The 23,453-nt window shown below is 49.9% G+C and overlaps 1 protein-coding gene across 7 annotated transcripts in view; it reads right to left on the bottom strand.

The window, feature by feature from the left end:
- PLXNA4 (plexin A4) overlaps positions 1-23,453 on the bottom strand; it is a 418,364-nt gene that overhangs the window by 333,650 nt on the left and 61,261 nt on the right. For all 7 annotated transcript variants that reach the window (XM_039861051.1, XM_039861052.1, XM_039861057.1 and 4 more), the window contains exons 2-3: positions 19,097-20,361; positions 1,008-1,190 (exon numbers count right to left, since the gene is read on the bottom strand). In XM_039861051.1, the coding sequence (XP_039716985.1) occupies positions 1,008-1,190; positions 19,097-20,281 (1,368 nt within the window). In that variant the 5' untranslated portion in view covers positions 20,282-20,361. The remainder of the gene's footprint in view (positions 1-1,007; positions 1,191-19,096; positions 20,362-23,453) is intronic.

Below are 23,453 nucleotides of genomic sequence, written 5' to 3'. Positions count from 1 at the left end.
AACATTTATTTCCCCTTGACTATCTCGAGCTAAGGTGCAGAAATACAGCAATGAAAAAGTCGGGAGCAAGGCCATCTCAGATCAGACAGCGCTGCTTTATCAGCCCGAATCATACAATATCCTGTGAATTCCAAAAGAAGCCTAAATAAGACGAGAAAGTGTCACATGGAGTCACCAACATATCTCTGGGACGAGACCGAAGTATGATTATCAGCTAACACAAAACGGGACCTACTGCCTACAGTCTTAGAAAGGCTTTTCATCCAAGCAAGAAGGGCACCCTGTCGGGTCAGCTGCAACTCATTGTGATCAGAAGCCTGCACAGAGCCGGGTGAGCGCATAGTCCCGGATGGACAGGTGCCCCCAACGCCGCTGATGGACCGAGGTCACCCAATGGCCCCAACATCAGCAAGCTTCCATAGAAAGAGGAGGAAAGCTCGTGTCCCCAGATCATACCATCTTACTCCACTTCAAGCGATGTCCATGTGCCTACAACATCCGGGTTTTCCTCGTCCCATCATGTGGCCCCATTAGCAACTCCAGCACCACCTATACTTTACTCCCTCAGTTTCCCTGAGGGAATTCCAGATGTGGATGCACCGGCCAGAAGGGCTGAAGCAAGAGGAGCAGGCATGTCCCTCGCCCCAATGCACTTTCCTCAACCGCCCGGACCTAACAATGCTCTTGCCCTAGGCACAAGCCCAAGGTGGACAGAGTACATCATTTAGAATGGCATAGCAAAGCTGGGGGAACACCTCCACATGCACACCAACCCTAGCGAAGAGGTGAATCCACACTCTCCCATGTGATTCCCAAGACCACCTTCCTATGTCCCTCGCTAAGGGGTGAGGTTTTCACTCATGACCTTGACAGTAACGTATCTCTTTAGCTCCAACCTGTATCACTCATCCACTAGGCGCAAGGTAGTAAAATAGCATGAGATAACATCCATCTCAGTGGGGACAGACCGTCTTTGCAACAACAAAATGACTGCACCTCATTCCTACCTTCTTCAGCTTGCCACTTTTGGTGCCCACGAAGGCCAGAGAGTGATTCTTGTAGACATATGCGATGACAGAAGTCATGCGGTCCCTGTCCTCTGTGAAGACGGGGATGCCACGTACCATTTCAGACACACCCAAGGGGGCATTCATATCCAGGCCACAGAAGTTATCATCAATGGTTAAGAGCTGAAAATAAAAAAGGAAAAAAATTAGGGGCGAGAATTAGGGCAATTGACAGAGGTATTGGGTCAGGGAACTAGAGAGCTAGAAGAATCCTTAGAGATGAATCATCTGGCATAAATCCTTCCTTTTTTACATGAAAAACTCAGCCCCAGAGAAACTAGGTGACCTGTCAACAGTCGTCTAAGTAGCCTGCAGGACGATGGAAAAAAACCCACAGATTTCTAGAGTCTCTCTTCACTGTACTCCCATGGTCTCTCTGTCCCTCCTACAATCCCTCCAGGTGCCATCTTGGTACCGTAGACTGTCCATCACCACCATCACCCCAGGAAGCCCTGGGCCAGCACCCATGAGCATGGGCTCCAGATGGTTCTGTTCAGGTGTATACGAAGGTTTGTGGCCTACACGTCGACACATTTACTGTTGAACAGACACACAAAGGAGAACTCAAAAGTACAGAATAGAGAACCAGAAGCATTAATACGTGAATGACAGTATCATGACAGAGACGTATACAAACAATCGGTTGGGGGAAATAAAAGCAGAAGGTTGATGAACGAATTCAAGAAGCCACAGTGGTGCCTCTTCCCAGGATCAGGCTCCTTATTTATTTTAAAGCATTGCAAAGACAGGCGACCCTGGTCTTGCCATACCTACACCAGCATTGCCAAAAGTATCTTCCATGGAAGCCAAGACCCCCAAGACGTTCTACTATTAAAGGGTTTCTTGGGCAAATAATTTTGGGAAACATAGTACCGTCTAAAATCATGTAAGAGATTCATAATGATTAATTACAAGAAAGGTCCGAAAAGTCTTTTTAGGAGGAAATGTATTTAACATGATCTCAGCCTTTCCCAAAACATTTCATTCCCTAAACCGTTTTTGACCGAAACACCTATTAATATTTCTTAAAGAGACTATTCCCTGGATGTTTTCCCCACAATGCTTCAGCTGACTCTCTCCCTGTTTTACTCCAGGCCTCCAGATGCCCACATACGCAGAGGGTCACAGCTGGGTTCTGACCTGCCTACTGGAGAGCGGCAACGACCTTGACAATGGCTGGTGAAGAGCCCTCAGTGCTCCCCTCTGAGCAGTTTCTCCCAGGTTCTAGCTGCCTACACTGGACTTTCCCCTCTTTCTCGGAAGACCTGGGTGGCCTTCGAAGAGTTATTCTGCCTTCCATGCTTTTATTTTCCACTCGATAAAGAAAACGAGCTCCGCTTTTTGATAGTCTTCCATAAAACGCATAGAGCTCATGCCTGTAAATGTCTTTGGACCTTTCAGAGAAAGGAATGAAATAAAATACAAGGTGTCACTTTCTAAAGGCTTCCATCCAGCCAAAGGAAAAGGCATCTGGAGAACCAGCAGGCAGGCTCTTGCAGGGGAGCTGTGTGACAGTGGCTACCTCTGAGCTTTCCAGGGCTGCAGGGTGTGGGGGGGGGGCGCTCGGCTTTCTACCAGAAGTAGGGGAGACAGGCATTGTTCATCTCAGGGAAGATAATGTGTTGAGCATTTCAAACTTCTCTCTGACCTCTCCCCTCTTACTTATCATGGGGTGGGGGGCAGTCAGGCTGGGGAAGGGGTGAGCCTGGGCAGACCATGTACAGAGAAGACAGCTGCTCCATGCCTCTGATCACCTCCGGCCTCTCTGGCACGGCATGGTATGGTTCAACAGATCAACACAATCCCACTCTTCCCCTCCCCCCCCCCCCACAAAAAAAACCATAGGCATCAATGTTAGGAGGAAGCTTTCAAAGTCTAGTCTGATCTTTATGGTTCTTTCCTAAAATGAGGAAACAAGACAGGAGGCAGGTGGTAGAGAGTGAAAGGGATGGACAGAAAAGAGGAAGAAAAATCCAGACGGAGGGAAAGACAATGGCTTCTCTCTGTTGATGTAACCACAGCAACCTGCCAGGCAATTCGAGGGCAGCCCAGAGCATGCTGGGAAACCTCATGGCCTAGCACGTTCCTGGTTCTGGTTCATAAGGAAGACTTGTCCCTGACTTTCCTAGCCCTAAGCTGTGCTGCAGGGACCTCTGCCAACAACAAACATGCTTTACCCATTATGGACCATTTTCTGAGTAGATAAGGCTGAATGTCCACTCTGCATAGGGGGAAACTGAGGCAGAGAGCAAGGCAGTCCATGTTTCACAGTCTCCCACCACCCTTGGCACAAACATGCACTTCATTGGCCTGGGGACGCTTAGGCCGCTCGGCCCACAGAGACGCATTTCTAAGTGGCCAATTACTGAAAACCATTCTTCCCCTTGGCTGGGCGGAACACAAGTAAATAAACAGCCACTTACAAAAAGACAGTGTGCATTTGACCAACTGTATCGTTGAATCATTGCTTGCTCAGAGGCAGAAAGTCAGGGACCTGTGAGTTCCTGCTGCTGCGGCACCGTGCATGGCAAAGGGGCCCGGTGAGATATGTTTTCATCAAAAGGAAGTGAGGACAGTTCAGCCTGGTGGCCTGACGGCCGGGAGTCTGCTGTCTTCAGCTCATGACAGCTCCCTGCTAGGCCCCGTTGTTGGAGCAGACAGATAGACAAGTATGAGCAGGAAGGTGAGAAAGCCACTGAGGCCCGGACGTGATCACCATGAGCCCCAATAGGCTCTTAGAGGAGCTCGAAGCCCACAACATCCTGACCCAGAGATACAGGTGGTCTTTCCACGGAGACGCAGGCGCAGATCAGGCCCTCTTCACCTTTGGCCTAATTCCTTCCTCATTATACAGCTGTTATAATAAATTAGCATTGCTGTTAAGGCTGTACCCATCATGCATCTGATGCCATGACAATTCCGAAAAACCCAAACATGGCAAGAAAAGGGGTGTCTGATTCCAAGAAAAATCACCTTCTTTCTACATAGAGCCCACTCAAGATCGTGAATTGTCCACCCTTTGTTAGAGAAATAGATAAAACCCCCAAACCCACAACAAGGCAGGGCAGCTCCCTCTGAGCTTGCCCACTCTCCAGTCTGAGTGTATATACTTGGCTTCCAATAAACTTGAGCTGTTGCTTCATGCCTTCGCTGTCCGTCCGTGAATCTAATCACCGAATCGCCTACCTGGTCTCAGCCTCCTCATCTGTACCTGACAGTCATCCCCATCATTGTCTACCTCTTAGCGTTGGCTTCAGATTCCAGTATGGCAAAGACTGCAGCTGTGGTGCCTGATGTGGTGTTTGAATTCCAGGGACGATGGTGACTTTCTCCCCAGATTTTTCTGGCTCGGTTCCTCCCTCTGAATGGGGCCCCAGGTGATGAAGGGGTGATCGAGGCCTTTGACCAGGCACAGCCCAGGTCTACATGGATGCTGAGGTCCCTCGCCTGTGGCATGAGGTGGCCTTACTCTTTGCTTCCTCAGAGCTGGGGCGGTGGAGGAGATTTTTAACACTACAGTAGTGGAAAAAACGCAGGACTTGGGTTTCCGTAGCAGCTGAGCTGCTTCTCAACTATACAACTCAGTACAGGCTCCCCCTGTTCTCTGAGCCTCATTTTCCTTGACGGGACCATTGTGAGGACGGGGTGGGGTAACAGGTGTGAAGTCAGCTGATAAACAGGAAAGCACTTGCGCAGTGTAAGGTGATATTTCACGTTCATTCTTTCCGTGGAAATCTCGCCCAGAACGGGGGTAGGATGGCTGCCGGGAGTGACTATAGCATGCCTCCTGACCAGAGCATGGCTCTTCAAGGTCATGAGCCACCAGGTCTGAGCTGAAGCCACAGGATAATTATAGCACCGTGAAGAGCAGGCAGAGGATCCCATAGGGCCCACAGACCCGAGGAGACCGAGATGTAGGGAGCAGATGCAGAGCCGCGTAGGCTCTGGAAAGGAAGACTAATTGGTGAAAGCCTTCAACAGGTGAGAGCTGGCGTGGATTCCTGAGCACCCTGGGCGATGCGGGAGGACGATGTCTGCTCTTGTCCTAGCTGAAGCCTCCCCTGAGCCCCATTAACAGCAAGATTAGAGCGGCAGCCAGAGGAGCCAGGAAGGAACTCGGGGCCCTGCTGTAATCAGGAGCCCAGCCTCACCTGAAGGCTCAGGTCACGCCTCTCCCTCCACCACTCCACAAACACCCGCGGATGCTTGCTTATTAGAGAGCAAATTCATCCTTACGAGAGAAAGAATTAAGGTCTGTTGCATGGGAATATGTATGTCATGTCTTCTTGGGCAACTCTGTAAGCAGATACTGAAGCTCTAAAGCCTAAGCAGGGCCACACCCTTCAGAGTCCCTTCCACCCCAATCAGGAGGATACCAACCCTGCTTTCTGCAAATGTCTTCATGGGATGCATAGGTTATAAATTAAGGCTAGCGATCCACTGGATGCCAGTGACATGAGCTCAAGGATGGGACCATGTTTATGCATCTCTGTACCTTTAGCTGAGTTCCTGGTTCACAGTCGGTTAAAAAATATGTGTTAAATAGATGGATGAATGGATGCATGGATAGATGAGTACATGGATAGATGGACGCATGGATGACTAAATAAAAGCCCGAGTGTCGTAGTAGCTAACACCATGAAACTAGAGCCAAAATGCCTAGGTTTGAATCCTAGCTTCACCACTTAATGCTGTGTGACCTTGGGCAAATTATTTAAGTTTTCTGTGCCTCAGTTTATTACAGGTAGAATGGGCATAGTAATAACAGTAGATACTTCCTAGTGCTGTGGTGATGATTAAAAGATTTAGCACATGCAGAACGATGTCTGGCACTCCATAAGTGCTATGGAAGTGTTCTTATTATTGTTTGTCATCTTAGACAATTTGGACAACCTCGGCGTCTTTGGGGAAATTCACAGCAAGTACCTCAGAGAGGTGTTATCAAGATTAAAGGGGCTAATGTTATCAAGACGAAACAGCAAATGTGGTATTTCCTAAAGATCTATCAGACCGACAAGGGTGAAGGATGGAACAGAAGAATAGTTGGAGATTTAGAAGATTTAGTGCTCTTCATTAGAAATGCAAATTCTCAGGCCCCATTTAGATCTACTGGATGGGGCTCAGGGTTCTGCACCTTAACATTTTCCCAGGTGATTATGCTGCATGCTAAGGTTTGAGAAGCGCTGCCATGGGTCACCATGGAGGTCCCAGCCTAGCTGAGGGTGCATAGACCATACCAAGGAGAGAACGGCATGTGACAAGCATTCTCACTCTGGAGCAAGACCCGCTGGACCAGGGTGTGGAGGGGCTTGTGGAGCCTCCCCAAAGGACTCCCTGAGAGATGTTGGTGGAGGTGGAGTGGGGAGCTGGAGCTGACACTCCAAATTATAATCTAATAGCTAACCATGCTTCCCTTGTGCACAGCGGCAAAGGTTACCGTGCAATTACGTGTCGCTACATACAAATGACAGAGCAGTTTCGGTTACTTTACCAATTACAGGGAAATTACTCCCACTCTGCAGAGAGACTGGCACTCTGAAAAGCTCTATCATCTCCATGGAAAGGGGATTTTAAACGCTGCCAGCATCCTTCCTCGGGCAGTCTCCCCAGGCTCCGGGGCAGAGCTGCAGAGCAGCCACCCAAGAACCCCGGAAGTGCCTGGTGGTTTCTGTGGAAACTCTTGAGGAAGGGCTGAAGAAGAGGGCGTACCTGAGGGACCCCGGGAACATCGCCTCTGAAGCCCCTGTGCATCATCTCCCAACCCCATGCCTCTGTGACACATGAGGAATCACCATCACCCTGACACCGTGCCAATCCATCTTGAAGGCCAAGGGGGATGAGGCGGGGTGTGGACTGATGCTGCAATCACTCTTCACCCCAGCTAGCACGGCCCCTGGGCTGGTTCCTGATGGCACCCTCACTGCCAAGTGGAGCTGACTCCACCCTCTGTTGACTCACCTTTGCGGAAACTCATACTGAGTCCTTATTATAGAAAGGTTAGAAGTAGGCCAGAGCTCAGTGGTCCAAACACAGTGCTAATGAGTTAAGGGTCACCAGGTCCATCCCCCTGTGGGCCAATTAGCTCAATTCTGGGACACAGTCTCTTCCACAGCCACAGGCTGGCCCTCTTACCCCAGGCATCACTGTTTACAAATATCTCAGACTAATCCACAAGAGGCCAACCAGGTAAGCCAACAGGTGTAGACAACTCCTCCAATCCAGACGCAGCTCTTGACTGCTCTGGCCCGACAGCAGCAGTCTCTGAGCCCAGGATGGCAAGTTCAAAGTCGGACCTGGCCCTCGTGGGCAGTTCCTGGTCCAGCAGAAAGAGGAGTCCTTCCATCTTGGAGCAAGCCAGCCCTCTCTGCCCTCCCTGAATACAAAGGCAGCATCCGGCCCCATGTAGAGGAGTCCCAAGCACCCCTGTGCCTGCCACCAAGGCTGGGAGGCCGGACCATTAGACGGAGGAAGAAGGCATCAGAGACTGGCCCAAGCTCACCCATGTGGGACCTTCGGTTGGGTCTTTTTCCAAGAAACTTTTGATCTCTTAGGCTATTGGAACTCCTGTTTCCATTAGGGGAAACTGAGGCACTAAATGAAGACAGCACTATCTCATTAATTTGCTTAAGAACACTTAGGAAGGACCTACTAAGCACCAAGCACGAGGTGAGGCCCCAACGATATCGAGATGAAGCGTCTGTTTCTCCCCGTTTTCTAGTCAGGGACACAGACCTGGGCCATGACTGGACAAGACCACTCTTGCCCTGCTTCGGTTGCATACCCGGTGCTGGGGTTGCAGAGGGCACGGCACCCACCCCAGGGGAAGCAGCAGGGCCTTGTGGCAGTGGCACCGACTGGGCTCACTTCTGAGTTCTCCTTCTGGCACAGTGTGTGGCCACTCTTTCACACATCGTGCGATTTCAGAGGAGGAGAATGACTCGGGATCTTAGAATCCAACTGCCCATTCTAGAGAAGAGGAAATGGAGGCCTAGAGAGTGAAATGACACCCCCACCACTATGACTTTCTCACCAGTTATGAGAAAATAGGTACCGGAACCCCAAATTCCCAGTCCTGAGGAAAAAAAAAACTGATCTTACATAGGGGATTCCTCCAGGGTCGCAAGTGGGTGGCCCCAGCGAAACCTATTCCAACCTCAGGGGAACCTATCTGCAGGATCAGAGACGGCTCGGGGAAGAGCCCTTCTGCCTTCCTGCCTTCCGGAATGGGTGCTCTGCCCTCCCGGGACCTCTGGAAGGAAATAACTCTCCGCTCCCGAAGATTCCTGTGGCCGATCATCGGAGCTGGGCTTCTACCTTTCCTGGGCCCATCGGTCCCCAAAGAAAGTGAGAGCTGAAACTTTGAAAAGAAATATAAGAGAAAAAGAGGCAGGAAGTCCAACAGGTGCCTGCTGATGTGGACAAGAGAAGGTCTTTAGACTCTTCATGCTCAGCAGCTCTCAATTTCTTTCCATTAATTAATTGAGCGTATACACACACACTGACCATAGCAGACCTCTGCTGGGAATGGGAAAACAGTGGATTACATATGTGGGATTTTTCTCTAAAGGGAGATACTGACCAGATCAGCCGTAATAGCTCACGTGTATAGAGAGACTCCAACTGTAAAGCTCTGCAGTACAGGAAGATAATGACCACCCACTTATTGGGGCCATATTTCGAATATGACTGCTGACCCTTGGGTGTTCATAAATGTACCAGAGTCTGAGGTCCACCCCTGGAGATGACTCTTCGCCCTCCGATGACAGCAGGAGGAAGAGGTCAGCAGAGAGTCCTCAGCAGGGCAGAAACATCTTAGCGAGGCTCCAGTCGGCTAGGTTTCCCCTCATCAGAAAGCCTCTGACTCCATATAATAGTCTCATATGCTTGAGTGCTAGTTTCTGTGACAAAGAAAACCAGACTACACAGCCCCCTGATGGCTATACGGCTCCACAGAATCTTGCCTTTCCTGTTTGTGCATTCCAGCCCTTCCCCGGAGGTCTGCTGGTGGCCCACGCTGACCCTATGGGTGAACTCTCTTGAGAGACAGATGTCCGCCAACAGATAAAGTTGGTTCCTCACCCAGCGGTGAGCACAGTCCACGGAAGTGGGACGCGGGAAGGAGGCCTCATCCACTTCGTTACTAACGCGTGATCTCAGGATTCTTTGTGGTGTCTTTTTCAATGGGATCGTAAGAAAATAAATGTGTACAGAGACAGAGAGGGGAAGCCAGAAAACCACAACTAAAACAACCCAGTTAGACAGACACGTTATTAGAGGAGCTTCATTAAAAGGGTCTCGGGATGGAAAAACAACCCAACAAATTACACCAGTGTTTCCAAGAGCCAAGCTCCAAGTTTCCAAGCATCTCACACAGGGCTGGTACCTGTATACAGCATAGAAGGTCATGGTGTTTTAGGTGTGCCGCGCGCGCGTGTGTGTGTGTGTGGTTTCTGAGGCAACCATTGAATTAATGCACTTAACTATCTATTGAAAAATGAAAGTGACTCGCTAAAAGCAACACTTACTTCTATACTCATTTTGGTGTTTCTGTGTGTTGGTGGCCCAGTCCCACCAGATATCTAAGTGGTCTTTCACTCATCACGATAACAAGCTAACCTTCTAATAGGAAACTAATGCCACTAATTCGAGCTGTTTTCCCAGGAGAGGGGCACTAGCCAAGCGCACTCTCTGCAGGCCTGGCCGTAACCAACAGCGAGCTGTGAGGATGCACCCCTCCTGGGAGCTGCTGGGAACAGTGGTCAGAAAGCAGCTCCAACTCAGCATCCTGGGGTTGAACCCATGACCTTCTCCTCATAATCCCAGCTCCTAAAGGCCCCAGATTCCCTCTCTGAAAAACCGAGAGGACCATGACACTATGACCAGACCTATGGGCCAGCCAAGCAAGGGAATCAGGACCCAAACTCCACTAGACTGGCCCAGTTCTGCAGATGGCCACCACACTGGGGCTCGTCCAGCAGCCAGAACTGGACCCATCGGAAATACCAGGGAAGGCTTCTCAGCGTTGGGAATAGGACCCAGTAAAACCCACTTGGGCGCCGCCCCTTTCCTTTTGTAGCTGAGCTTCAGAGGTCCCCCGTGGCTACTTGTCAAGGGCAAGAAATCCCCACAGCCCATCAATCCCACCTTCCCACTCCCCTCGCAATCTACTGCAGACAACCTCAGCCGCCCCTGGAACTGTAATTGGAGGGAGGCAGGCCAGAGCGATGAAGGTTGTGTGTATTCTGGCGAGCACTGGGAAGCAGTGGCCCAGCTCACCAGGCTGACTTACGGGGTAGCTCATTCCCTCGTTAGTAGGGAGAAATTTTATTAGCCCCGCTCTTGTTGCCGTGCATCCTCCCCTCTCGCTCCTCGGGCCCGTGTGTGAGTCTGGATAATGTTGCCTGCGTGCAGGATAAATCAGCCAAACAAATCCCATTCTGTTTTGGAACACTGACGGAGACACAGTAAGCGACGTGGAGACCAGAGAGAAATCGCGAGCTTTCTTTGCTTCCGCTGTCCCACCTCCTGGACGTGGACAGCACGTGGGGCCCATCTACTAGGGGACAAAATGTCATTCGGGACTCAGGATGGAGAACTCCCTGCATTGTCTTTTTTTTTCCCCCGCTCTCTCCACTAATTTAATGGAAAGAAGTAAGTGTCACGTGCTCAGTGTAGTCGTTTATTTCTGCCTTGCAAAAATGAAGGGACACCGAAGGTAACGGCAGAAAGGGTCTGGCCCGAAATGTATCCTCTCCTTCAAATACCGTAGCTTAGCAATCGTCACATGGGCCGGATGGAAAAAAAGACAATCGGGCACATTCCGGGCCTGGCATACTGAACATAACATCTGGGTTCGGTGCAGCCTGAATCTCTCAAGATCAGATACTGGTGGAGGAAAACATGTACATATGAAATCACGTCAGTATTAGTAAGTGCCTTTCCGTCCCATTGTGTGATTATTATGACCGAAGGAGAATAGACAGATGGTGCTGTGAAGCTGTTTAAGTGTCCCACAAAGATAAGGTGCTCTGTACCTATCATTATTTATTAATGTCCGTGCACTTCTCTTTCTTTCGGAGTCTCAGACACTTTCTTAAAGGGATATTATTTTTATCAGCTCCTTCTGGAAGATGAATGTGTAATTCAAAGCAAAAGGGAAACTGCTCATCAGCCCAGTGACATCTCTGAAGCTGGGACTGGCCGAGACCCAAAGGTCTAAACTCTCAGGCCAGGATCTGGGCCAAGACGCCACCCTGTGAGGATGAAAGGAGTGGAAGGGAAGGCCCAGAAATGCAAATCTGGATTGTTAGCTTGGGATGGCCTGTGTGCTGATTGAATGAGAGGCTCGGCTGCCCATTTGGGGAGAGCCATCGCACACCGTGTGGGGTGTGTTTTCACGTGCGTGTGTGCATGTGGGAGAGAAACCTTGCTATTCTCGCCGCTCCGTGGGGTCTGTGGTTGTGAGAGGGAGCCTGAGAGATGACAATGCACAGAGTGTGAGTGTAAGCCAGACAGTGAGACACAGCAGAGAGAGCAACAGATAGACAGAAACGAGTGGGCAACAGACACCGTGAGAAAGTGAGTCGGCATCCAGAACATGTACACATGTGAGCGTGTCTATAGATGTGCACGCGTCTGTGCCAGGGTTCATGCAGTGGATGTCTTAGCATTAGGACTCGGCAGTGCATGGCCCATCTTTATCCCCACTCAGTAAACCCTATACTGAGGTTCCTCGTCAGCTGTCTGTGTCAAAATTCTGCATATGTGATACCTGGCACTGTCTCTACTGATCCAATGGGCTCCAGAGTGGCATCTTAAGAGAACATGTCCAGCCTACAAGGCCAGCCTCAAGCCCCTTCCTCTCACCAGGTCCAACATACCACCAAGGGTGCAGCCACCATCCTGTACCCCAAAGCATCCTGTGTACTTGACTCAGATTCAACTCTCACTGCAAACTCTGCTGGCCAAAAAGAGGGAAGTGGGTGGCCTTTTCACCTGCATACCTGGGACAGAAGCCATCTCAAAGGGAGAGGGGCAGGGCTTGATTCTATGAAGATTAAGGGTGTGATATGGCAGCCTCCCAAATTGTCAAGGAGATTTTTGATGTGTGTTCTCATTGGGACCTGAGAGTGGCATAGGGCATATGTGTTTAGTGTGTCACAGTGTGTGTGGGGGGTGGGGTGCATTGGAGATGAGAAAGGAAGGCCGGGGCAGACAACAGAGGGAGTTCCTGGTCTGAGAGACGACTGTGGCTGAGCAGAAAGAGAAAACCTTGCCCCGTGCCATAAATAACAGGATACGCCCCATCTAGTTAGAGCTTTTCTTCCTGCTGCCAGGGGAAAGAAAACACCGGAGCAGACTGGCAGAGAACAGCACCCGGAGCCTGAGATGACCGCCCGGCCATTCCGGATGCTCGCTCTCCTGGAGTTTCAGGATCCCAGGCGCCAGCCATCCAGCCTCGGAGGTCAGGCCAGCCTGAGTCCAGGGGAGTGACCCTGTCTCTTCCCAGGGCTGCTGTGTCTGAGAAACAATAAATATAAGTCAAAGTAACAGCACCTATGAACGATGTCCTTCAGCACTCCTCACTGTCGGGCATTCAGTGAAGTTTGGGTTTAAAGATAAAAAGCTCGGTCCCTACACAGGGACCAGTAGAACAGAATCGAAGAGTCCAGAAGTAAACCCATATTTATATGGGCAAATAATTTCGACAAAAAAGCCAAAAACATTCAGTAGAGAAAGGAAAGCCTCTTCAATAAATAAATGGTGCCAGAAAACTGGAAAGCCACCTGCAAAAGAATGAAACTAGACTGTTGTCTATCACCACACACCAAAATTAACTCAAAATGGATTAAGGACCTGAATATCAGACCTGAAACAATAAAATGCATAGAATAAAATAGGAACAGAACTCAAGGACCTTGGACTTAAAGAGGATTTTATGAATTTGACTTCAAAGGCAAGGGACGTAAATGCAAAAATAAATAAATGGGACTATAGCAAACTAAAAAGCTTCTGCTCAGCAAAAGAAACAAGGTATCAACTAGGTAAAGAGAGAACCATCAGAATGGGAAAATATATTTGCAAGCAATGCCTCCGATAAGTGCCTAATATCCAAAATATACAAAGAACTCATATGACTCAATACCAACAAAGAAACAAACGATCCAATCAAAAAATGGGCAGAGGACCTGAACAGACACTTCTCCCTAGAGGACATACAAATGGCCAACAAATATATGAAAAGATGCTCGACATCACTAGCTATTAGAGAAATGAAAATCAAAACCAAAATGAGATACCATCTCACGCCTGTTAGAATAGCCATAATCAACAAGACAAGTAATAACAAATGTCGAAGAGGATGCGGATGCGGAGAAAAAGGAACCCTCATACACTGTTAGTGGAACTGCAAATTGCTACAGTCGCTATGGAAAACAGTATGGAGGTTCCTCAAAAGAAACTAAGACTCGATCTATCATATGATCCAGCAAACCCTCTACTGGGTATTTACTCCAAAGACCTGAAAACCCATATCTGAAAAGATATTTTCACACCGATGTTCATAGCAGCATTATTCACAGTGGCCAGGACGTGGAAGTGACCCAAGTGTCTTACGATAGATGATTGGCTAAAGAAGCTGTGGTACATAAATACAATGGAAAATTACTCAGCCATAAGAAGAAATGAATTACTGCCATTTGTGACAACCTGGATGGACCACGAGATAATCATGCTAAGCAAATTAAGCCAGACAGAAAATGTTGAAAATCATATGACATCACTGGTATGTGGGATATAAACCTAAAAACAACGAATGAACAGGACAAACAAACAGAGATTCATGGTCATGGACAATGGACTAGTGGTTACTGGGGTGGGGGGGGAAGGTAGAGTAAAGGCATATGTGGTGAAGAAAGAAATCTAACTATGGGAGGTGAACACACAGTGTAAACATATATATGCCTTATTGTTAAAGTGTACAGCTGAAATTTATTGGATTCCATTAACCAATGTCACCATAAAAATTATTTAAAAATTATTTAAAAAAAAAACAAACAACCTCAGTTCCTGTGCCTCTTTGAACCTCGTGGGACTAGCAGGTTGGCAGGTAAACCCTGAAGTCAGACAGACACTTGGTCTGGCGTTGGTTCTCCACCAGGTGCTTCTGGAAAACTGAGAGGCTTTTCTAGTTCTTGCAGTATTTGGGGAGTCTCATCAACACTTAGTGCTTTAGGGTCCAGGATCGTAAATGTCCTGCAAAGCCCTGACAGTGACCTGTCCCACCCAAGATGGCACCAGCACACCACTGAGAAACCCCAGAGGGAAAAGCAGCCTGCTGAGAACGAGGATGCATAGTGGGTTCTCGTCTACGAATTCCATGACCTTGAGTGAAGGACTTGATTTCTCTGCTCCTCCATTTCCTGAACTGGAGAGGGTGGCTGCCTTTTCCATCAACCTGCAGCACTCTGCGAGCAGAAAAGGAGGTGATGAACCTCTTTGTAGACTGTTGGGCACCACACAGACTCCTACAGTGAGGTTATCAGGCAGCTCGAGGCCACCACTCTCTGCTCCCATTACTGGGGCTTGACAGGTGTGAGGTGGTGATTCTGGGTAATAGTTTCTGCCCCAAGGACCTACATTTGCTATTGGAAGGTCACTCTCAATTCAAGTCTTGAGGGGAAAATTAAGAAACTGATTTTTGCCCCATCTAGATTTATCACTAAAGCTGACATTGCCTGACTGCTCTGTTCACTTGTCAATTGGCTCCAAACTCACTTAAGTGGACTTAAGTGACAGACACTCCTGGGACCACAGCCATTGTGCCCCCACACAGATCATAGTGACCTTCTTGGGTGCGTCTCTGTCCTGGACTCTTGGGCTCCTGGAGACTGATGTCATTTTACGATTCTTGGCATCCACCAACAGTGAGTATATTGCCAAAGGCCTAATAAATGTTGTAGCCATTCATCCATTCATTAAATCATTTGGAGACAGAATGGCTAGTGTTCTGTGAGGTTACTCCAGAAGGCTGAAGAAAGGTTGGGGAGGAAAAGACAGCCATGCCTGGGGAACTCTGGGATGCCAGGCCACTTGGTCCATGTAGAGAAAAAGAGACGTGGCCCATAATAGCACGCTTTCAAGCCTGGCTGGCAACTCCAGGTTGGAGATGTCAGGGCTCCCAGGAAAAGTCTGGGAGCTGCCACCTTGGTCTGCTTAGGGTCCTGGCACATGACAGAAGACACAGGCTATAGGCTCTTCACCCCAAAAGTTATGTGCCCTGCAGACAGGTTTCAGGAGCCTGTGTGGCAGCCTTCAAAGGGACCAGAGGGAGAGACCATTCAGTGCCCAGCAGCAGAAACAGAGAAATGACGCCATCATTAGCCCACTTGGATGCCCATCAGCAAAAGGCCTCACGTTGGTCTTCATTTCTCTGAATCCCAAGACAAACTGGGCCTCCTGGCTGACCCCTCTGGGACCCTCTTCAGCCCATGCCCTCCTGAGGTCCTTAGAGCAATTTTCAGTTGCCAGCTAGCCTATTTGTTCTTGGATATCTCTTTCCATTCAGGCTGGAAAAAAACAGGACACAGGAAAGGAATGGCCCAGAGGCAAATGTGGAAGCTGCTTCTATTCCTCGCAAGCACCAGGAAACAGTGGGCTGCTTCTCCAGCCTCTGCAGCCAGCACCCACTCCAAGATTCGCATTTGCAACAGGCATTGACATTCGCAGCCACACGGTCCCATGAGGAGGCCACTCCTGGCCCCTGGCTCTTATCTCTGCTGTGGGCCCAGCCAGCCTTCCCCAGTATACCTGGAATAAGAACCGGGGGCCTGTAGACCACAGCTCCAGCCTCACAGTCCCAGGCTTCTCCCCAACCTGGTCACCAGGCTGTGGCCCGCCACACAGCTCCACAGATGCCCCACGGCACGGCAGGCCAATAAACACGGGCGTTCTCTCCCCACCTCACCCCGTCCTCACTGAGCACGGCCAACGGGACAGCGGGGACCTAGTGCGGGGGTCGGGGACTACTGCTCTGAGTTCTGGAGGCATGAATTCAGGGGAAGGAATGTGGGCCCCAGGAAATGGAAAGGGCCAGAAAAGCCTGCAGGGTGCCACAGGGTGAGCTTAGGGAACAAGCTCTTTGAGCTGTGACTATGCTAAAACCCATACGGGACCCCTATGCTGAAAAACCCAAGTCCTGAAAGTCAGTCTCCTGGGCCTTTCCCTCCCCTCTACCATTTTCCTGCAGCTGAAACGTCACAGGGCAGAGAACATCTGAGCTTCAGTTCCACTTCGCAGGCCTCAAGGGAAAACTCTGGAGGTCACCTCCGCCACCCCTGCCTCAGGGCAGGAAAGGAAAACGGAAAGGACCTCAACGGCCATGGGAGCGGGCGGAGGAAAAGCCGGGTTTGCCAACACTGTGCCGAGGACGGGTTCTCAATGGGGACGCTCGGGAGCTGGGCCTGGCTGATGGCGTGTGGCCCATGTGCGGTCTGAGGCCAGATGAACTGCAGCCGAGGGCTCCCGCGCAAAGTAGCTCAAGGATCGGCTGAATCAAAGAAAACCGATACCGCGCATTAAAAGCCGGCGTGGCCTTTCAGGCTGGCTGGGGAGACGGCTCCAGCCCCGTGCGCAGCTCCTGGCCTCCTCCTCTCTATGCTCTCAGCCCTGAACTTGCCTCGAACTTGAAAGGGCTAATTAAAGCCAAAAGAAAAATCAAAAGCTCGTTATCTGGCTCCATTACTCCAGTCCTGGCATTGGCCTGTCTTGCAAAGCCGTTTTCCCTCTGTTCTCCTCGAGGCCACCGTGCGGTATTGGGGCCTGAAGTTCTGCAGACTTCCCTGATGAACTTGGCTTTTTGTATTGTGGCGGGAGCAAGGCTGGGGTGACTCCCGCTCATGGGCAGCCAGGCTGATCCCTGAAGCTGATTTTACTCCCCAAAGCATCTCCCAAAAAGGGTTGAGCAAGTTTTCTATAGAAAAGTGTCAACAGGAAAAATTGCCAATCGCTCTGATCTCAAAAGTTGCCTAGCAAGCACACAGCATAAACTTACCATTTTCTTATCGAGGGTATATATGTGCATGCGCACGGGGGTACTTATTGTGATGTGCACACATGCACATGTGTGTATATGTGTGTGCATGTGTCCACATGGGTGTGTGTGAGTGTGGTAATGAGAGGCAAGGAGATTCTCCTCGAGGCTGTGTCTGCCATTGACTCACAAGATGTGTGACCTTGAATAATTCATTCACCTTGTTGGGCCTTGGAATCAAAGTTTAGACCAGAGTATCTCTAAGGGCCTTCCCCATACCAACTTTCCAATGCATCTCCCCGGGGGCTATGTTTGAGTGTGTAACACACATACACACAGCACGGCATCTGGACTGCCATTTATTGCCTTCGTTTGGGAGCAGTCATGGGCCCCCAAGTTCATAAGCCTGTTTCATAGACTCTCCTGAGTGAATCTGCTACAGCCCCAAACTGAAGCCTCCAAAGGATATGTCACCTGCTAAGGCTCAACGGACACAGTAGAGCCCCCTCGATTCTCTGGCCCGGCAATGACTGTCAATTTGTTGTTACTTGTTTTGGCCCATAGTCCCTCTCCCACTTCCTTTGGAACGTTAGGGGGTCTCCAGGTTTTTCAAGTCTTCCAAAGAGGAATAACATCTTTTAGTTTCAACTCAGGTACCTGGAAAACTCACAACCGGAAAGCAGCCTGAGCCTAAATGTCAGGGCACCAAAGACAAACTTTGCTGAGTTCCTTCTTTCTCCTCCCCCTCCTCTACCCCCACCCTAATCCTAGTGACCAGAGTACTGGCCTCGCCACAGGCTGGGTGGGGTGGGTGTCAGTTCCCTCTGAGACCCTTGTGGCCATATTTTATAAAGAGAAACTTACACTTTTTAAATCAACCCAAATACATTTCCTAAAATGGAATTGCACCAAAGTTTGACTACGAGTCAAGAATCCCATCCGCGCAGATGCAACTTCGACCTGATGGGTGTTCCCCTTCCCTCTCCTCCATTACGATTACAGTATAGATTTTCTTAAATTAGGTTTATAACATTTTAATTGGACAATAAAAAAAGAAAAAAGGGAAAGAACAGTGACATAGGGCTTAGAAGATGCCAAAAGCTGAGCCTTGTAAGTCTCTTAAAGAATGAGGGAGAGAAAAGTGGACCATTTTAAAGAAGAAGAGAAGTCAAGCCACAGAAAAGCAGGTGCTTCTCCTGTTGGGTCACAAGTGAGTTAGGTTGTGTCACCTGTTGCACCTGTAGCCACTGAGCAAGGCAGCAGCCTGAGGGACAGGCTGGAACCTCAGGCTCCACGGGCCTTGGGTCGCCATCCTAAACCAAACCTTCATTCTCTCCTTCCTCTGGTTTCCTGCCACCCTGAACTCTTTCCTGGCTGCTCACTGACTTTGTGATTTTGTGAGCTGTGCATGTAGAAGATGCTTAATAAAGACTGAACTCACTTTTCTAAGCAAGTTCTGCTTTCCCTTCTATGTTCACTAGACTCTCACTTTCTTTAGACTTCTGCTTCCATTGTTATCTTTTCTAAAGACACGCAAGAGGCTAAAAACATAGAATGACTGGCTCCATTACTCCCAGCAATGGTTTTGTTCTGAGCTCCCAGGATAGTGATTCACAGGCTTCGTTGGTAAGAAGGGTGGGTACGTGCCTTGTCCTGCAGCACACTATGACTAGCCTTCCACAGTGCCTGGTGACACCCGTGTAAACAATTCCCGCTTATTCCTAGCACTCCCTCCTATAACCAGTAAGCCAACATGGAATAGAGAGATGTCCTGATAGGAAATCCAAGTTTCAGTTCCAGCTCCGACTCTTACAAGCTCAGTTTCATAGTCACAGCGTGTTTGAGCTGGTGATAATTTGGGTCCAGTGGGACTCAGGGCCAAGATATACTTGTCCCACCTGCAAAATGGAGTGTGATCACACCACTTGGAGGTCACAGGCCAGGGTCCTCCCTCCACACCTCACCGTGCCAGCTCGCGTGCCGCCCCCACCCGACTCACCGCACTGCTGCAGGGGATGTCCTTCACCTTGAGCCAGGCCAGGTCCAGCGTGCCCTCGCCCCGGTAGCAAGATTGCAGCCTTTCCTTAATGCGGTCGTTGATCTGCTTCAAGATGAAGATGCACAGAGCCGACTCATCCAAGGATTTCATTTTCCGCTTCTGTCCTTTGGAGAAGACAGTGAAGAGGAGGTCGTCCTCTGGGCGGACTCCGAGGGTCCGGGCGAGCACGGCCCCCGCTTTGGACAGGTATGCGGCCTGCAGCAGGCGGTACTCCACCCCACTGCGCTCACAGCCAATGGGCACTTCCACGTAGGAGTTGAAGGCGGTGTCCTCCTTGCAAAGCCTCACGAGCTTAGATGTATAAACCTGCTCCTTTGTGGTGGAGCCTGGGGGAGACACCATCTCGGGCTGCAGGGTCAAAAAGTAGACAAAATTGCCACTGCTGAAGCCATAGACATAATAAATATCGAAGTCGGGGATGACGGTGAAGGTATCCGAAGGGATCTTAATCATCGAGGCCACAAACTCGTCGTGGAAGACATACGCGAACATGCCATCCGCTTCTGAGTTCTTGGTCAACTTCCTGCTGGAGATGGTGGGGAAGTACTCTGGTTTCCCATCCACCGCCGTGGCAATGAAGAGCTTGTCGTCCAGGTTGCTGTAGGAGACGATCACTCCAAAGACAGAGCCGCTCTCGTTGACTCCCGACAGGTAGTGCTCCTTCTTGTGAAACGGCTCCCCCAGCTTGAAGAGGTCCTCCAGCCTCAGGAGCTTGCAGATGCCTTGATAGAGACTCCCACACGCAATCAGCCTGTTCTCCTTGTAGTCTATCAGGAGCATCTTGTTGACATTGTTGGTGGTGGTCAGGGGCTCATGGCACGTCTGGACGATGCGGGGTGGGTAACATTTGGGGTTGTCCTCGTCCGGCCCTGTCTGGTGGGTCACCAAGACCTTCAGGTCACTGGACAGCTTGTAGATCCGGTTGACGGCCCCCAAGTAAATGTGCCCTGTCCTCTCATCCACCACCAGGTGGTTGAAGCCCTCAGCTGGCTCCCCTCGAAATGTGATGAAAGATCGCTTCTGGGATGGCGGGGGTGGCTGCCGGGGGAGCAGAGTGGAGGAGCCCATCCCTACCATGAGGAGATGGGACAGCAGGCAAGTCCAGTTCCAAGGCATGGCTTTCATTGCAGACACGGGTCCTCACGGCACAGCAGCACGGGCAGAGCGTCCTCCTGGGAGGGCCAGGACTCAGGGGTGGAGGCTCCCTGTGGGGGAGAGGAAAGATGTGATGCTGGGTGACAACAGCAGCAGCTTAGTTTCACCCCAGAGCTTGTCTGGGGGACCCTCAAATTATTCTGCACAGACCGAGACAGAGAACTGTGCTGGAGGAAGCTAGAAGCCAAGGGCCGTGGCCGCCACAGGTGTGTGGGACAGCCAGAGCTGGGTGGCAGCAGCCACAGGAGGGCGCCACAGTAATAATAAGAATAATAATGATTGTGATGGTAATAATTATCAATAGGGGTGATGATGATGATGATGATGATGATGATGATAAACAGCCATTGCCTGCCGAGTGCCTGACTGTCAGTCGCTGTCCAGCACCTTCCAGAGACAAAACTCAATCTTAAACTTCATCTTAACAAACCTTTCGTCTGCCTCTTTAGATCTTTGTTCACTACCCTTCTCCGCACCTGGGAGGCTGACCTGTGTAGACTGTACACCTGCAGAGGATGGGAGGGGTGGAGCTGGGCTGCATGCACTGGCTGTGCAGGTTCCATGCAGTGCCCTAGTCCGGCCTCTCCACGTGGCATCTCCATCTCCATCATGACCCACCTCCTGCCCACCTCCATGTGGCCCCAGAGGAGATAATAGGGTCTCACTGTCCCTTCCACCAAATACTTCCTGCCTCTTAAGAAGCCACGCCTTTGTCAAGAGCCCCTTTATCAACCTTTGTGCATGTCACTGAGTTTGCATGTGCCATTTCCTGCTGAGGCCCTGACTCCTAGACCTCTGAAGGAGGTAGTATTGTTATCCCCACTTGACAGCTTTGGGAAGTTACGTAACTTGCACAGCTAAAAGTGGAAGCGGTAGATTCAAACCCAGCTGTCCAAGTCCCTGGCCGGTTCTTGTCTTAACTATTAAACCATCTCAGTTTATCCAGGCAGACAGGGATGCACACAGTTACTGTTTATACACAGCAGAACAGTTCAAACCACTGCTTTTTGGGGGGCTGTCCATTTCCAGCTGGCCCTCTGGGTCTGCTCCTGCTGCAGGGGAAGCTCTCCACGCTGGCTGGATGGTGCATGAGCCCAAATCAAAACTCACATCCTCGATCCCTTCTCGGTGCAGCAACAAACCAGGTCCTCCGGGTACACTGCCCAGCTCTGAGCCCTGGTGTCATTTTAATGAGGCAGATCTTGGCTGCCTCTCGTAGTGGGGCCTCCTCTGAGAGGTTTTCATTAAAGGGGGTGAACGAATGCTTTAAGAAGTGGTCAAGGAAATAAATAAATAACTCCCTGTGGGAAAAAAACAGCTTTCCGTCTTACTGGTCTCATTTATTTCTATCTGAGATGTCTTTCTGAGTCTTTCCAGAGGATGGCTTCATATTTCTTACAGTTCAGTAGAGATCAGGGCAGGAGTGGCCTACGTCTTATCTGGGGGCATCTCAGCTCCATGGAATTTCTCTCATTTACCCGAAACACCTCACAAACAAAGAAGAAGTAACTGCTGAGCCATAGAAAACTCTCCAGGAGGAAAACAGCGTGAAGTCAAATAGAAACCAAGAGAAGAAAGAAGAAAACAAAGATTTGACATTGTCAGCCAAAATCCCAGTGAAAACAGAGGTCTTCCCACGTAAGTATCAGAGGAGGAAGTCTCCGGTAGATGGGGTACCCAACAACCGACAGCAGTCCTATGAGCTGAGGGCCTTTATTCATTCTCCCCAGATGGCAAATGTCTGCTCAGGCCACACACAGAATGTGCTGGACACTGTGGGATCCAAGGACAGCTGAGGCTGGGTCGGGCAGACACCATAGGAACCAAAATTACTCAGACAGTGAAAAGTTATATGACGAACCACAGAGTGCTTTGGGAGTTCCCATGAGGAAAATGGCTTCTAACTTGGGGTGAGGAGGCACGAAGAAGGCAGTGGGAGCCCTTAGGAAGGGGGTGGCATTTGTGCCCAGCCATGAACTTGGAGAGGACATGCAGAACTGGAAGGGGAGGGCCTCCTTGGGGAGGGGTCAGCACAGCAAATTCCTGGGCATATCAAAGAGGGCGTACACCAGGAAGAGCCTGTCTGGAAAACACGGTTCGTGAGAGCCAGGTGGAAGACAGGGCTGGACGGGGAGAACCACGAGCCTTGTCAGGATGCCCCAACGAGCCAAGACTGAAATGCATGGTATCGTGGGAAGAAACCTGAAGAGCAACGGCCCCCAGGAAGGAGACTTCACGTGTCTCTCAATTTAGTCTTTGCACAAGAGACTGAGTTTGGAGCTGTGGGCTCCGAGTGGGCAGGGAGGGCCTGCCTCTCTCACCAGTGTGTCCATAGCTCCAGACCAGGACCGGGCCTGCAGTGGAAGCTCAAGAACTATCTTCTGACTGGCAGAAAGAGAGGCTGGAAGCAAAGAGGAATATTAATATCTGTGGCTCACTTATGGTACCCCGGGCCCCATGGAAATGTCTGTACAACGACTACCTTACCTAATCATCACAACTGTTCTCTGGGGGTGGGACTGTTTCACCTGCCTCTCAGGTGAGGAAACATCAGCTCTGCAAAGGCATGTGGATAATAAGTGGCAGAGACGAGTTAAAATCCAGGTTTGTAACATGCGAAATCTGTACTCTTTCTAGAAACGGGCAATTTCAGAGCCTTGGAAGCTCATTTTAATTCACAGAAGTCCCCAAACACAAGACATCACTCATCAGTACCTCCCCGCCAAGCCCCTGGGACCCACAGGGCATTACCTAACAACACCTGTTAGGTGGGCACTGCTATTTACCTGTAAAAGCATTAATGACTGGAATGCACCTGGCACAGAGCCTCAGCCTGGCATACAGTAAGTGCTTAATAAATGATAGTTGATGATAAGATTAAATAAGATTAAAAGGATTAGAGTTGTGATAACGTGATGGTGCCTGATGATACCATCTCAATTAGACAGATGAGAAGTCTGGATGGTTCGTCTTGAATTGCCTGTATGAATCCAAATATCAGAGAAGAATCTAGAAGTTTTTTATCTGAAAGGGCTAGTCCAGTTTAATGACCCCCAGTCCCTGATTTTAGAGACAAAGAAGTTGAGATCCAGTGAAATGAATGACTTGCAGGAGGCCACGCAGTGAGTTCGAGGAGGGAACG

This window comes from Pteropus medius, unplaced genomic scaffold (assembly GCF_902729225.1).
Source record: "Pteropus medius unplaced genomic scaffold, Ma_sr-lr_union100, whole genome shotgun sequence".
Classification (NCBI taxonomy): domain Eukaryota; kingdom Metazoa; phylum Chordata; class Mammalia; order Chiroptera; family Pteropodidae; genus Pteropus; species Pteropus medius.
Note: the sequence above shows the minus strand (reverse complement) of the source record. Positions and strands in the feature narration are given on the sequence as shown.